We start from the raw sequence: 16,900 nt of genomic DNA on the forward strand, positions 1-16,900 counted from the left end.
GAAATTTTTTTATAATCATAGGAAGATTCTTTAAATTAAGTATTTTTTTGGACATTTTTAAATTTTTTACTTTTGTTCCTTTTTTCTTTTTTTTTTTTCCAGTATCCTCAATTACCAAATTGTTCCTTAATGATTAAAGGATTTTTAGGGTATTTCTGTCATTTCCTTTGATATTTTTTCTAATTTTCTTCTTTTCTTTTATTCTCTATTTTTTTTTCAAATATCCTAAATTAAAATATAATATAATTTAGAATGATTCAAAAAAAACAATTATTAACCGCGTAAATTTAATCAATGAATAAAATTGATTTGTTTATAAACAAGGATTGAGGGTTATAAAAAATTTTGGGTATTTAAAATTTTTAAATAATGACATATAGTGTGAATTTTTCATAGATTTATTTAAAAAAAAAACTTTTGGCAAATTTTCATGGTTGTTTTTCTTCTTTTTTTTAATTCTTTTTTTTTCTGAATTTAAACTTGAATAAAAAATTTTAGATACTTGGTAAAAGAAATATACAAAGAAAGAATAAAGGAAAAATAATAAAATAATAAAAATACGAAATTACCAAATTGTGGACTGCAATGAGTTAATTTTATGCAATTTTTTTTTATCAAATCTTTTTTTTTTTTTCATTTCGTTTTACAACTTTTTAAAAGCAAGCTTTATACTTATTATGTTTCAACTTTTTCATTTAAAATCTTCAACTTATGAATTTATTATAATTTTTATTATGATTTAATTATTAAAAAATTAAAAATTGAATTAATAGTCAATAAACTATTGCAGTACATATTTATTTATAAAATATACCTTTGTTTTATTTATAAAATATATAATTAAAATAAAATTGAGTATACTTAAAATAAATTAAAAAGAAAAACTCTCGTCGCCAAACACAGAATACGTTTTAATTACGTTAAAAATTATGCGTGACTCTTATTTTGTATTCTTTTGGAGGTTTGGAAGTTTATAATTAAAGGGACTTTTTATAAAAAGTTTTATCGATATCACCAACAACAGCATCTGTCCTTCGAAGAAGAAAGCAAAAGAAAATATATATATATATATATATATTTGTTTATTGCTAGTCTTTTGTGTAATTTGACAAATTTTTTGCTCTCAATGTTGAATGCTTTAACGTTGCAATGTCACTATCAGTAGGGCCGACTTGCATCGACATGGAATTGATTCATAAAATTTGCTTTTTCTGCCTTCACATTTTGGCCATTTATACTTAATTGGACGGTGCAGATTGTTGTTGTGTCGATCCATTATTTTTAGCTTTGTCCTGATAATCAAAGCAAAAATTAAACTTTCTACAAGAGACTTTGTTCAATGATGGTGTCTATTTCCTTGTGGTTTCCGTCTGTCCTTCTATATTCTTTTCCTCTTTTATTATATTAATTTGATCTCATCAAAGTCTACCATGTTTATCCTGAACTTCCTTTTTGATCTCCAAACCTACTATTTCTAATCCATGTGCTTTCTAAATCTCTTCCTGGCCATGGATTCGGATGATGAGAGACATGCTAAACGAAGGAAAACCAAGCCTGAAGATGATCAACAACAGACAACTGGGATGGAAAGCCTTCCACACGAAATCATCGTTGACATACTTTCAAGGCTACCGATCACATCTTTGGTGCAGTTCAAGTTTGTATGCCGAGGATGGCGTGCCTTAGCTCAAGATCCTCTTCTTGCTGATATGCATCTTTCCTGGAAAACTGAGAGCAATCCATGCCTCATCCTTCACTGTGATATTCCCATCCGAAACCAGCTGTATTTTGTTGATTTATCTGCTCACAACAAAGACAAAGAGAAGGTAAAAAGGTTATATGCACCTTTCCAGGCTGCCATGCCTGAATTTGATGTAGTAGGATCGTGCAATGGTTTATTATGCTTTTCTGATTCATTATACAACGATGCACTTTATATTTACAATCCTTTTACCCTGGATTATAAAGAGCTGCCAAAATCTAGACAATATACAGATCAGGAGGTAGTGTTCGGATTTGGATTCCATCCAAAAACAAAGGAATACAAGGTAGTTAAGATAGTTTACTATAGGAATACTAGTACTAGTAGCTACAGTCGTGCCCGAAGAATCGTTTATCCGCAATCAGAAGTTCAAATTTTCACACTCGGAAGCTCTGCCTGGAGGAGTCTTGGAAAAGTATCACACCAGTTTGTAAGGCGGCCTTCAGAGGCTCTGGTTAGTGGAAGACTTCATTGGGTGAGTAGGCCACGGAGATATTATCCAGCTCGCCGTCTTATGTCATTTGACTTAGCAGATGAACAATTCCGAGAAGTCCCAAAACCTGATTGCGGTGGTCTAAACAGGTGTAATTTTCATCTGTCTGTTTTAAGAGGTTGTCTTGCTGCAGCTGTTTATGGAAACTATGGGAAATTGGAGATATGGGTCATGAAAGATTATAATGTGAAGGAGTCTTGGATCAAAGAATTCAGCATTGGTGCTTACATGCCAAAATGTTTGAAACAAAATTTGGACCGAGACAGACCTTTGAAGATATGGAAGACTGCTTCAAATGGAAAAGTTGTTCGAGTTCTTTGCTTACTAGAGAATGGTGAAATCTTGTTGGAGTATAAGAACAGAGTTTTAGTCTCCTACGATCCAAAGAAAGGGAAATTTAGAGATCTTGTATTTCAGGGGATACCTAATTGGTTTCAAACAGTTGTTCATGCAGGCAGTTTCAATTGGATCAACACCCCTCCTTGATTTGTGAAAATTGCAGCAATGAAAAAATGGATGCTTCTTTCCTTGTGAGTTTGCTGCTCTCTAAGATTAAAGTGATGCTGTTCATCAATGTTTGTTTGTCCTTCCTGTCTTACCTTGATACATCTCATTGTAATTTCATGAATATTATTATACACAATCCAAATTTGGAAATTTAGATGATAAATTTCTGCTTTTCAAACTGCATTTCTTATGAACTATTCCCCTTCTGCAATCAAATGATTTCCTCTTTCCTTGTAAAAGTTAGACACCAATTCATCTTTCTAGGCCAATAAGGGGATAATATAAACAAAGGAAAAACAGATTTGAAAATTGTATTTCAAGACAAAGGGAAAAAAAAGAACTCAACCACCATCATTACAGACAATTAAAAATTCTGATGCCTGGCGCAAGTAGTATTAAATGGTATGAATCTATTTCAAACCTTCAAGAAAAACCAAAATGAACTGTTATATGCATGTGAAAAGGGTTTGTCTAGATCCTAACTCACCTGCATGCATTATGATAATCAACAAGGAGTTGCAATAAGCCAATAATGTTTTTTTTTTTTTTTTTTTCTCAAATTCACTCTAAATTTTCCCTTGCTGTCCTAGGACAGCTGCTGAAAGTGTAGAAGCTTGGATGGATTTCCAGGCCAGAGATCAAGGTAAGTTCTTAAGAAGGGTGTTCAATATATTTAGAATTATCTTTTCCCTGATGGCTTAATTTTCTCAAAATCAGGAATTTTTCAATCTTAATGAGCGTAGGACATTAGGACTGGTAGTTCAACCAATTAATCTTGCACCTAAAAAAAATTCATGGAAAGAGAGAAAAGTCCTCTGATCATGCCTTTTCCACCGATCCAAAGTTGAATAAATTGCCGTAAAGTCAAGTCACAAAGGGGCCTATGATGTGTCCTCTAGTGGCACATGCAGAGAGATTCCCTTCAGAATGGAACTCTCCCCAGCTGAAATGTTTGAAAGTAATAATAATTTCCATTTTACTTTGAAATTTTTAACTATTTCCACTATCTTGCCCCATCCCTTGCAGGCTGCAGTAGGCAGCAGCTATGTACACTTTTTCTACTCTTTACTCTTTCTATAGTGTATAATCTTTTCTGCTTTCTGTTTTCCACTCATAAATGAAAACAAAAACCAAAAAAAAGATTGTACTAGACAATCCACTTCAACCTTTTCCATGACTATCTGACATCACTCTTAACCAATGCAAGCACATGCGCAAACCTTTACCACATTTTTGGTTCAGTACCTACATATTGTGACCATATCCAATTCTTAAATGCCCTTTGGTTTTCATCCAGGGACCATGAAATGGTCAGAATGGTAAACATCATTTTGTAGAAACAATCCCTCCAGGCTTCTATTACTGCTGGTCAACACAAGTTTTCATTGGCTGACCTCTTTAATCTTAATTTGGTTACATTAAATTTATTGCTCAAATGTGAAAAGATTGTTAGATCCCATTGTTTCATTTGATATGTTAGTGAAAATAGTTCATGAAATCCAAGACCCTCACAGACTAAAATGCAGATCAACATCATTTCATGTTTAGTGCAATTCAGACTGTTCATTTTCGAATAAGTAGTGCTACAGGAAGGTTATCTTTCTGTTTCTTAATCATTGGATCGGCCAAAAGACTGCTTGAAAGAAGGATATGCTGTGGAAGTTTGAGCAAAACAATTGAACTGTGTCACCTATCCCACTTACTGCGAATGGAACAGGACGTGGACGATCACCTAAAAGCCAAACCCTACGTCCATATTTAAAAAAGAAAAAAAATCCGCTGAAGCAATTGCTTAACAGTATTAGTTTCAATTCAAAAACTACTCAATCTGAAAGCAAAAGAGAAGAATATGCTGTGGAATAAGAATGCATCATTATTTATTATTGAAAGAATGCAAGCAGGCATTGGAACAAATAAGTACCAAAAGCTTTGGCCACCAGCTCCTGCAAACTTTGAAAGGTCATTTGTTTTTCCCAGTAGTATATTTGCAGGACCACTAGCAAGCTCTGATTAACCAGAAACTCCCCATTATGAACCCAACGTCTCATCGCCCATCTGTTCGCGACTCTACATCTCGTGCATGGCCCAGATGGGCAGGCGATAGGCTTTGCCTTTAGTTGGTTTTAGCTTTTTGACTTCAGCGAAGGCATCTTAATCCAAGCAAGGGACGAGAAATATAGTTAAGTTCAAGGCTCCAGCTTTTACTTTTAAAACCTTCCCTGTGCCGCACCACTCTCTTTTGTGCTTTTTATTTTTTTTATTCTAATGCAGCAAAACACAAGATTTTATGTTGTGAATTCAGAGGAAGTGGGCAAAGGAAAGGATTTCTTTTCCTCTCTTTGTTTGGATTATTTTTCTTTAAAGAAGTGCAATTTGAGGGAAAGCCATATTACCTACTCCATTTCTCTTAACCAGATTCCCTATTTTCTCATAGCCTTTGTGTTTTTTTTTTTTTTTTTCATTTTTTTCCTCAAAAAATAAGCCACCTAAGCTATTCTCTCTGAAACGAAAAAGACCGCTGCGGCCCTGCCCAATAAAACGTTGTGCGTTGCAGTGAAAAACGGGCAGTTCGCTTCACAACATTTGAGGTTTAAATTATTTTGATTTTGGTTAGTTAAATGAGATATAATTATTTTAACATTGTTTTTTATTTTATTTTTTAATTCAAATCGTTTCGGATTTAAAATTTTTTATGTTTCGATAGGTTTGCCAAATTCAAACATTCTTAAGGTCGGACCTTTGATTTTTTTTATCAAAACGAATATAGTTTTTTAAATAATTTTTTGGACTTGAATTTATTTTATCATTTTTGTCCGTACATTTAGCTAAGTATTGTATATAGAAGTAAGTTCTATATAAAAAGAATTGTATAAAGAAATAAGTCATAACTTTGATATGATTATTTACTAAAATAAAAGAATTAATGGCCGAAGAAAAGTTAAATAAAAAGAAATTTGTGATCGTTACTAATAATCAATGAATAAAATTCATTGTTATATAATATATTTGAAATGCATAATGAGTACCTAATTAATAAAATAATACACAAATTTTAAAATAAAGAATTTACGTAACGAATCAAAATGGACACTTCAAAATGATGAAAAATAAAAAAAAAAATTTTGAAGAAAAAAAATTTTTGGACATCCCTATAATTTTTGTCTGAAAACTTTTAAAAAGTGAAAAATAAGAAATTTTTTAGACATCCCAAAACTTTTTTTAAACACACGATAAAATTAATAAATTCATCAATATTAATATATATTATATTTGATTACTCTAAAAAATTTCTAAAATCTCCACTGCATACCTAAAAAATAATAAATGATTATAAAACATACTTTTCATAGTGCTGCAAATAAAAGCTCACAAAAAACCAAAATATAAATAGTCATGTTAACTTATACAGCTTAAGTAACTACTCTATTATAGTGTTAGCTAAGCATTAGTTCAGATTACATGTGTACTAATAATATTTTTAAAGATTATAAATTCGAGAGAATTTAACATATAAAATCTTATTCAGATAAATTAAATATAAAGCGATTGAGGGTCAAAAATAAAATCAGAATTTAAAAAAAAAAAAAACTACTCCATTAGGGTTCTTTTACATTTCTTTATAGTTCGCAGTCCTTTAATTAGGGCTACTTGAGGCATTTAAAGCAAAGCCAAGAATGGAATAACTCTGGGTTGGTGAGGGTTTTCTGTTTTCCTAAGTAGCAAGCCCAAACCCATCAGTAAAAAGTGAAACAAAGATGCAGTTTCTATAAAATTTTAAATTCAAGATCATCAGCAGATTATAATTAAGTTGAATTCCAAGTGAAATTTATACATAAAATTATTATAAATATATAATATAGCAATCCATGCCTTACCCTCCACTCTGCTCATTCCAATGGCCATCAACTTTAACTGGTCGATAATTTCAGCTATGTCCATGACAACCTTCGAAGCTATAAAAGCCTGTAAAAGAAATCAACCTGCCTCTGGATGATCGCAAGTTTACTTCTGTGCTAAACTGCAATGGTTTCTTGTGCTTATTCTATATGGAAGTCGATAATCTATGCACGTAAAGCAAATTTGTGTCTACAATCTTTTCACAGAAGAGTTGACAGAGTTGACTCCAAGGCCAATGACATCATAGTATAAGGTGGTTTCAGGGTTTGGATTCCATCCAGCGAGTAAAGAGCGCAAAGTGGTGAAAATAGTAGAACATGAAAGTGTTTAAGTATAATTATTCTAGGTTGTTCAATTGTGAATTGTCTTTGGATCAAAGGACTGAGGTTTTTACTTTAGGTTCATCTTTTTGGAGGGTTAAAAGAAATAATCCCTTCCAAATTCGTATGCGAACTAGTGAAGTTTTTGTTGATGGAGCTCTTCATTGGTTTGGCCAACCCAAGGCTACTGAGCCACAAATTATTGTTTCCTTTGACTTGACGCGCAAGAAGAGTTCTGTCGTTTTTCTTTGCCAAACATCACAATTGGTAGACCTGCTAATAGCCTTTCTGTGGTTTCTAGGATGGGGATGAACAAAATTGATGTATGGTTAATGAAAGATTATGGCATAAAGGAGTCTTGGACTAAGGAGTTAACTATTGATCCTGATCAATTTCCACTGCTTGGCTTCCTTAGGCCATTGGCCCTGTTTGCTTATGAGAGATTTAGGAAGAAGATCAGGAAAATAAAAGTAGGAAACCTCCCCTGACCATTCGAAGTAGTTCCTCATATCTAAAGTTGCAATTCAGTATTTAGCTATATATAGTTGTATTCTATAACAAGTATTTCTATGTTCCAATGATCTATCATGGAGCAAAACAGTTGTCTTGAACATTAGGTATCAGAATACACTTGTTTAATGTTGATTTTTCTCTTGACATCGCACTGAAGTTTTACTCCCTTGACATATTTGTTCTTGATATTTCTCAGCATCTGGGGTACTGAATGTTCCGCCAGTTTAAAAAAACCCAAAAAAAAAAAAGAAAAATTATTCACAGAGTAATTAAGTTAAATGATGATGATGAACAGTAAACACAATTCATACACGTCAAAAGATATGGATTTGGCATATTGCATACAGATGGCAGTTGAAAGGTTCAAGAAGCCAAATAAACAGATTAATATGGTGTAAATAGACCAATTAATAAAATTCCTTGCAAGAAAGAGAACAATTTTTTATTATTCAAGTAACAAAGACCATAGTTAACCTGAGACTTCTAAAATCTGGATTCTATGGAATTTACTCTGATGAATGTATGAGCATATGGCCTTTTAACACCAAAACTAATACTGCTATTGTAGACTGTGGATAACATTGCTTGTGATCAAGTTTAACGTATAGAAATAATGGTTTAACTCTGATCACCAGTGGTCCGTCTCAGGTGCTCCAACACCAATTTCTCACCAGTCAGGTGTTCAACCAATCCTTACATTTCAAAGAAACTAAATTTAGAGCCCAATCAAATGGGAAAATATTACACCTTCAACAAAAGCAACACTAATACCCTAACACCTAGGTCATTTAGCTAAAGTAAATATACATAACTTGTATAAGAAAAAAAAAAAAAAAAACAAGAAGAAAAGAGAACAATAGTGTTCAGATTACTACCATTTGTATAATCTCGACAGTCATGAAACCCAACTCTCAAATCAGCTTCCCATGTGTTGTTGAACTTATAGGCTTTATCGACAGCATCCTCTTCCGAATATCCAACAAACCAACATCTGCTCCTTGGCAGCTTTTTTAACATCCTTGTAAGAACAACTCCTATTGGAAGTGTTATTATAGCATATAATATGAAGGAAAAAAACTACTTATGTTGTCAATAACAAAGAGATGACAAAAGTTTAACTAAACCACAATCAATGTTCTCTGCATTTTAAAATTTGGAAAATTCACACTTTTGTTCATGTTCACATAGTTGTACCTAAATGTTGGCAGCATATATGGATATTCCATCCAATGTTGTAACCCAAATCACAAAATATGCATAAATGCGGAAAGTCTGAATAGCAAAAGTATAATAAATTCTTACAATGTCCTGTAGAAGAAGCATGCCAACCATATACCTAATTATATAGGAAAATCTAACATAAGCAACTCAATTAGGAAGAAAAAGCTGTTCAATAACCAGTCTCTAGTCCTATATCCCTCTCTCAGTCTTGAAAATCAGACATTTGATTGATAGTCGTACTTTCCTTTCACGTTAAGTGAAGAGTGATGATTAATACCTTCTGCATGCAACTAAATATATAATCTTGAACCACAGATAGAATCATAGAAGGCAAAACAGAAAGAAGATCACAGTTAATATTGAACAAAATATTCTTTAGAAACCAATGAGAGGTTTCTGATGTTGAGGCCTCCTTGAACAAAGCAGGCAAAAAATATGAAAATATTGTCTGATATGATTAACTGACATACATAGAGTTTTTTTTTTCTTTAACTTCATGGGAGTGCGGCAGAACTTTTAAATCTGATACATTGATGAATTTATAAGCCATGCAATGATCAGGGCTCACAATTTCCTCAAGAACTACCTTTTTTATGAATTCTTAAAGAACATTTTAAATTGTAAGAGTATCAAATAAAATTCAGCAAAAACTTATTGCTAACCTGGTACTGCTCTACCAGATATAGCTGCAAGTGCTGTGTATATGTTCTCAGGATCTTTAGGTTGAAAATCAAAAACAATGGCCTACACATAATTTTCAGACCACATCAGTAAATAGAGATTGAATATCCCTACAATTTTAACTAAATATTATAAGGATAATAGAGAACGGTAATTGAAATTATCGTACATCCTGAGTGTCCACTGATTTACGTAGAAAATTATACCATATCTATACATAGAAAACTTCACACGCATATCCATTCTCCAAGATGATAATTAAACTAAAAATTATACCATCACAAATAGGATGCTTGGAAATCAAATTTAGAAATATAATACAGTTGTTGAGAGTAATCAAAATTGGAGCTGTGCCAATAAATAACGGGATCAGAAGTCTCATAAGCTGTTGAATAAAAAGTCAAATAACTGCCTAAAGTTGAGAGTCATATAATGTTGTAGGACCATAACTCTGTAGCTGACTATTTAGCTAGTTTTGGCACTAATATGAAAGAGAATGCAGAGAGATGATTTCAAATGGTGTTAAGCGGTGTACTTACTAGAATAAAATTTATATATGGGTAAAGAATATCGTATTATTAAAAAATTTGAATGAGATAGCATATATATGCATAAGAGATCTAAGAACCTAATAGCTTAAGTTTTTGAACTCAAATGATATCCAACATGTATGTATGGGCTCTCCGGTATGCTCTCATGAACTCCAAGTATGATTTATCTCTTCAATAAGTGGTATCAGAGCCAGGTTACAACGGGTTCGAGAAATCACAGGTTCGAGTCCCAATAATGTTGGTGAAGGGGGATTATTGGCAGATCGGAGGTTAGCCATGTCCATCAACTCCACATACTCGAACACCGATATTAAAAGAGATTGTTAGTAGATCGGAGGTTGATCGCGTCCATCAACTCCATGTGTTCGAAAATTGGTATTAAAAGTTCAATTTGGATGTAACGAATATATGATAATATCTAGAAATAGAATACCTAAGTGGTCAATGTGTTGAGTCAACCTGGAGTATAAGTTTGAGGGAGCATTGAGATAACCTAAATGATAAGGTTGAATGCTGTGGCCTACCTAAAAAACGCACTAGAGATGTAAGGTTGCTGGTCCAAAGAAAGTGTTGATAAGACTTACTCGTACAGGGGAACCGAAGTCTGACTGCATCTATCAACTCCATGTATTCGAACCTCAGTATTAAAAGTTCGACTTGGATGCAACGAATATATGATAAAATGAAAAAATGAAACATTCAAATGGGCGAAGTGTTGAGTTAACTGGAGTGTAAGCTTGAGGAAGCACTGAGACAACCTAAGTGGTAAGGTTGAGTGTTGTAGCCTACCTTAAAATGCGCATTAGAGATGTGAGGTTACCTGACCCAAAAGAAGTGTTGATAGGACTTACTTGTACAAAAAAATTGAGATGAGACTTGATTAGAACTCACAAATAAATGAGAAAGATTATTAAGATAAGGTTTACATGTGAGTAAAAAATTTCACATCATTAAAAAATTTGAATGACATATACTATATATATATATATGAAAGATCCAAAAACTTAATAACTTAAGTTTCTAAACTCAAGTGATGTCTAACATGTATATGCAACATTTCTAACGTGCTCTTATAAGCTTCAAATATGATTTATCTTTTCAACACTTACTGCAACTGTTCTTCCTAGCATATTTTATTATTCATTTACAAAGAGGTAAAATTTTAAGAACTGAAACTCAAATTAATTGGTTGATAGAATCACCTTAAAAAAATAATTTTCAGTGTGACCAACAACACCTGCGCCCCTTCTCCTATTTCCAAGGTACGACCTCTTTTGTACCAAAAAAGAAGTTTTTGAGAACTACTATTGAATTACAGCATAACTCTGTTAAATTCTTATAGAACATAATTTTGCCTAAAATTGTAACTTTTCACTGCAATTAATTGGGGAGTTGTTCGATTAACAATTTCCAAGAAAATGAAATCTTAACAGAGCAAAAAAGAATGCCACTAGACAGTGCCCGCTTCAGTTAGGTTTTCCAGACAAAGCTAGCTCCTATAGCACAACAGTAAAGACCCCAAAAGAAAATGAAAAAAAAATTGGGATAATGAAGAGGAAGGAACCTGAGAATGAAGAGGAGGAGGAGAGGGTTTGATGATGACCATGAAGTGCTGCAAGTCCCACAGATTGAGAGAGTAAGCAGCAGACATGAAAAGCTGGGCTGGTCCCCTTGTAGCTCTTAGTGCAACTGCTGCCACATAAACTTCATCTTTGCCTCTTGTCACTGTTGATTTTGTGAAGGAAAGAGATGACATTTTGGTTTTGCCATTAGATATGGAAGTGAACCGTTAAAGTAGTTAAAAAAGATGCTAAAATAACAAAAGAAATTCCTAAACTTTATTTCTTATAAGTCTATATATTTTTATTATATTAGTCTAATTTTGTAATTTTTAATTTATATAAATATAAATTAAAAAATAAAAATGTAGACTAATATAACAAAAATATAAAAATTTATTAAAAAATAAATAGTTCAAAATTTTTTAATATTTTAACCTTAGAAAAACCTGAAAGTATCCACTCAAACAAGCTGGGCGCTCAGGCCCACCCATAATGGGCCTCGAAGACTAGGAGTCATAAACAAATTGTTGGTGATTTGAAATATCGAAGTACGGGCAGCGAGTAAAAGTTGCAACGCTGACCCGAATTTGAAATACTCGCGATTTGATGATAAAAAAAAAAAATTCCAAGAATTAAAATCCTTCCAACTCAAATAAATTCTGATTTGAAATAATTTGAATTCAAATTATTTGAATATAAACAATTTAAAATTAAATTCAGTATAACTTTATTTTTTAAAAATGGTAATATAATTAAAAAATTATTTGTTTCATTTTTTTAATTATATTTTAAAAATTTTTTAAAAGTATTTCTATTATTGTAATTAATTAAATTATTTATCATTTAACCATTAACACCATTTATTATCATTAAACTTTTTCTCCTCTTGGATAACTAATGACTTTTTTATTAAAAAAATAAGCAAAAGAGACTTTATTCAATAGAAGATAAATACATATGACTTGTCTGGCTGCCTAAAACTTGCAAACAAAAAATTTTATTAATCCAACCTCAGCGGCACCGTTTTGACTTTTGGTTTTTAGAGAATATGGAAGGCGCTTCAAGAAGGGTTGGAAGTTGGAACAATTTTGGGTTTTTTTTTTTATTTTTTCAGTTTATTTTTGGAATGAACAAAATTTAGAAATATTATATAGTATAATTTATACTTATACAATTATACTATACTTGTATTGTTATATATAAAATTAACACTCAAAACTAAGCCTTATAAGGTTAAAAGTTAAAGTCAAATCAATCAAGTCACACCATGAAATCCCAATGTACTATTACCTTATGTCATCTTCATTTTTCATTGTACTATTTCCTATTCATACAATCAATTATTAAAATTACATTAGTACTATATCAAGCCATTTTTCTGTTTTAAAAAAAAAATTAAGTACTAAGATTCGACCATTAGTTTCCTTTTGCCATTATCTTACTCTTTAATAAAGGTCAGTATTATGAAATTATTTAGTTATTTATCCATTTTCAATTCACTACTAATGAGGAATGCAGATGAGTAAAATTGTATAAAATACCAGTAAAATTATTAATAATGCATGAAAAATTGAAAATAATTATTAAATAACAGTCAATAAAAATCATTAATAATTTTTTATCTTGAACAAAATTAATTTTATATTTAACCTAAAATAATTTTATATGAAAAATTATTTTTAATTTATTTGATTTTGATATTTTAATTTTATATAATTTAATTATATATATGATTTTTAAAATTGTTTTTATGGTATTGAAAATCTAAATGGGAGGAATCACTGATATCAATAGTCACTTTCCATGATTGAGAAAATGGATGCTTCGTTGAAGTAAAGTTAACACCAATGGCACCGTATGCCCAAATCTTAAATAGAAAACTCGATGTAGGCTGATCAACAACTGAATAATTTAATATTGGCTGTATATTTTTTTTTTTTTCTAAATACTATGAACCAACCAAGTAAAATTTGTAAACAACTTACGTTTTTCATCTTTTAGAGATTTTTTATTGAAAAAGTTAACCCCTAAATTATATGAATGATGGATCATTTTCATACTTGATGAAGGTATAAATTTGGTTATTTAGATATATTTATTTAAAATGTCCTCAAAATAAAATAAAATAAAAAGTTCCTTTGATTTCTCCCTTTTTAAACATAGTAGAAGAAAAGGAAAAAGAAAGTTGCATTGTAAATTCTGATAGTCTTCAAGTTGCCAGAAATAGGAAGCAGTAGGAGGGAGATCAAATCATACTATTAAACCAGCAGATTTGCATACAAAGGATCGGGACTCACCAACTGTCAACACACTATCACAGTATCATGTGATCAGACATAATTTTTACCAATTGCTTAAGACTAGAAACAGCGTGGCATGTGAAATGGATGATTTTTTTAGTACCGGGAGACCAATAATTTGAGAATAAAAAAAAAGATTACAAATGCGAAGGTTTAAACCTCAAACCTGCAAGATATTACATTAAAAGTATCTATATGGATTAACTGAGTTAAATTCTTAAATAAAAAAATGGATGATCTTTGGGTATGACAGAAGTGTGAGGCTCGTTGATTTTGTGATTCTAGACTGAGATTTTTTTTGGGTATACTAGGCCACACTGAAAGAGTGTGAAGGAAAAATAATATATGCTCTACAGTTAAATCATTTTAAAAGAACAAATCCTGATCTCAGGTTTTGGGTATATTGAAGCAAATGGAAGAAATTGGATAGTAGATAAATGTTGAACAAAAGGACTACCATGATTTATTATTATCAAGACAACATGCATACTGCCTCTTCTAATAAACATACTAGCGAAATAATAAATTTAAGCAGCCTCCTTGGGACCAAGAAACCATTCCTTTCTGAGAACGGATGACCATAAAAATCCCCCCAATGCCAACTTGAACCATCTTTAACTCCCTCTGCCATATGCCATTGTATGTTAATTTAGTTACTTGACATGTTATCATTGGTGGGTCATTTCCATAATTCCATTCCCTTGTCCCAAGCCTCATCCACCTTACTACATCCTTATTGAACTACATACAGAAACTTAACATGACATGCAAACTTAGCTAACAGTAGCCACTAGACAGACTTCCATTGATCCGCAGCACCTCACAAGCTTTATTATTACTCGGTCTTGTCAGCTGGAACTTCTGTTTCAACCTTCTCCTCAGCTTCAGCTGGTTTTTCTTCTTCCTTAGCAACTTCTTCTTTGGGTGCTTCGACTGTGGCCTCTTGTTCTGGTTCTCCCGCTGCTGCTCCCTCACTAGACTCTGTAGTTTCTTTGGTTTCTTCAACAGTTATCTCAGTAGTCTGCTTGCTCTCCTCGACAACTGGTTCCGTTACTGTTTCCTCAGGAGTCTCCTCTTCTTTTTTCTCAACTTCTGGCTCCTCAGTGACAACCTTCGCCTCTTCTACTACCTCCTTGGTTTCGACTTCAACTGAAGCTTGAGGTTCTGGAGCCACGGGTTCTTTAGATGCTGCTTCAGGCTCTGCTTCCTTTGTCTCTCCAGCAACTGGTTCCGTTGCGGGAGCTGCAGCGACTACCTCTTCTGTTGTAGTTTCTTGAACCTTGATTGATTCTTCAGTTTTCTCCTCAGGAAGTGCAGTTTGAGCTGACACAACCTACAGAACACATCAAATAAGAGAAAAAAATACTATCAGTTATTCTGTTATTGGGGTTTAGGGTATATAGGCTAGGTGCACGGAACAGCTAATGAAAACAAAGGAAACAATAAACCAAAGCTCAAAAATAAGAATCCAATACCTCTGCAGTAGCCATAGGATTCCCAAGGAAATGTAATTAGGATCACAAAGAAATTTGTAAGAAACAGGCAAATAATTAAAGGCAAGCAGAGAAAGAATGCTTTGTGTCTATGCAGAGATGATCAAAAGAGAGTGGCTTATATAGAGGTGTAGAGGCCTAAAAGTTGATGAGAGAAAGAGGGGGTGGTGGGTGCAATTGAAGAATCTTGGGATTTGACACCTTATCTCACTGACTACAAGGTCATCTGCATGTTTGGCAATAATGTTATAAACTTTAAATTCTATCTTAGAGATGAGGTTATGCAATATTCAATTGACAATTGTTTGTAAACTTTTGATTGGAGAGGCCAACTAATGGAGGCCACTTTCAGCTAAGCCATAATCCTTTTTTGGTTTTGTGATTGTGTGCTTTGTGCAGTCGGTCTTGGAGGTGACCTGAATATCATCCTTTCATGTTGCAGCCCCCCCCCCCCCCCCCCCCTCTCACATTCTAGCGCTTGGCTTAAATTCAAGTGGTTTTTTTTTTTTTCTACTCATGAATTGAAGGAGACCCTTTTCAATTTAGAACAAAAACAGGTGGGGGCAATTTAATACCAATAGAGAAGCAAGTGATCAATAGAGGCAGCGCAGTTGATAAGGAAAGTTTGGCCGACCATTCCACATAAAGATGCGACCAATGGGCACAATTTACTTGAAAGAAACGAATCAAATTCTGATGTGGCAGGTTACATGGACCATGACTTTGTGCCTTCTTTTTGGTTAAAACTGGAAAACCTTTCCACATCAGATAGGATGGCGATGCCCCCCCAATTGGCCATTGGGACATCCCTTAGATGCTGACATTAGTACTGCTGTGAGCTGTTGAGTCACGTTGAGGATCTGTACACTGTGGCCGAGTTGGAATAACTCTAATGACTTGGCTCTGCTTCCCCATTCCCGACTTCCTCCGTTAGAATTCGCCATTACATTTCTAATCCAATTTTCAATTTGATTATTAAAATTTAAAGATTCACTTGCTGTTGGTTTTTCTCCATCAATTTGCACACACAATTAACGTATTTGATATTAGACTAGAGAATATGGAATTATTTAATATTAGATTCGCTGTAACAATCTCCTAAACTGTAAATTTGACTCCAAAATGTTTGTGCCCGTTGAAGTTGAATGCAACGGTTTGGTCACTTCAGTCATTAATCATGGCGTGTTCGTGGATCCCTAAAGTAACATGTTTGCTAACTGAAAACTTCGTACGCTAGCAGTCAACCTGATTGTGCCTTGACATTTGTAAAACTTGGCCCCTGCCTTATTTCGTTGCCTTGGCTTCCTACAAAGCTATGGGATTCCCCGTTTCTCTTCAAAATCCAACAACCGAAACAAAACAAAAGAAATCTTCTTTTCCGTCTTTCCTCCTTCGGCTGCTCCGTAAAGTTCGCCAACCTGGCTTTTGGCTAATTTCTGCGTGGGCGGTGGAGGCTCCTACCAAAATGGAGCCCACGTGGGACGTTTCAACTACTTCTAACCTATGGGAGAATGACGAGTGTTATCCGGAACACGGACCACGTGGGATGACGTTATCCGTACCCTCTCATGTCACTATTTGGATTTTGATTGGTTGATTT

At 33.2% G+C, this 16,900-nt stretch overlaps 3 protein-coding genes across 4 annotated transcripts; 1 reads left to right on the forward strand and 2 right to left on the reverse strand.

Annotated features, from left to right (window-relative positions):
• The first annotated feature begins 1,296 nt into the window (after window positions 1–1,296).
• LOC111306218 (F-box protein At3g07870-like) lies at window positions 1,297–2,940 on the forward strand. Its single transcript, XM_022904127.2, has one exon. The coding sequence runs from the start codon at window positions 1,482–1,484 to the stop codon at window positions 2,739–2,741; it is 1,260 nt and encodes a 419-aa protein (XP_022759862.1). The 5' UTR covers window positions 1,297–1,481; the 3' UTR covers window positions 2,742–2,940.
• A 4,512-nt stretch (window positions 2,941–7,452) lies between these two features.
• LOC111306220 (PTB domain engulfment adapter) lies at window positions 7,453–11,741 on the reverse strand. Of its 2 annotated transcripts, none has more exons than XM_022904128.2 (4): window positions 11,510–11,741; window positions 9,376–9,457; window positions 8,368–8,526; window positions 7,453–7,699 (listed from the first exon to the last, which is right to left on the reverse strand). In XM_022904128.2, exons 1-4 carry the CDS (start codon window positions 11,699–11,701, stop codon window positions 7,593–7,595), a joined length of 540 nt encoding a protein of 179 aa, XP_022759863.2. In that variant the 5' UTR covers window positions 11,702–11,741; the 3' UTR covers window positions 7,453–7,592. The 2 variants fall into 2 exon arrangements, with proteins under 2 accessions (XP_022759863.2, XP_022759864.1); XM_022904129.2 differs by lacking the exon at window positions 7,453–7,699 and adding an exon at window positions 7,909–8,184 and having other exon boundaries at window positions 11,510–11,735.
• Window positions 11,742–14,247: 2,506 nt separating this feature from the next.
• On the reverse strand, window positions 14,248–15,393 carry LOC111306221 (uncharacterized). Its single transcript, XM_022904130.2, has 2 exons — window positions 15,283–15,393; window positions 14,248–15,140 (listed from the first exon to the last, which is right to left on the reverse strand). Exons 1-2 carry the CDS (start codon window positions 15,295–15,297, stop codon window positions 14,643–14,645), a joined length of 513 nt encoding a protein of 170 aa, XP_022759865.1. The 5' UTR covers window positions 15,298–15,393; the 3' UTR covers window positions 14,248–14,642.
• Window positions 15,394–16,900: the final 1,507 nt, after the last annotated feature.

The sequence above is a fragment of the Durio zibethinus genome, chromosome 21 (assembly GCF_047325235.1).
Source record: "Durio zibethinus cultivar Kanyao isolate XHJ-2024 chromosome 21, ASM4732523v1, whole genome shotgun sequence".
In the NCBI taxonomy this organism is placed as follows: Eukaryota; Viridiplantae; Streptophyta; class Magnoliopsida; order Malvales; family Malvaceae; genus Durio; species Durio zibethinus.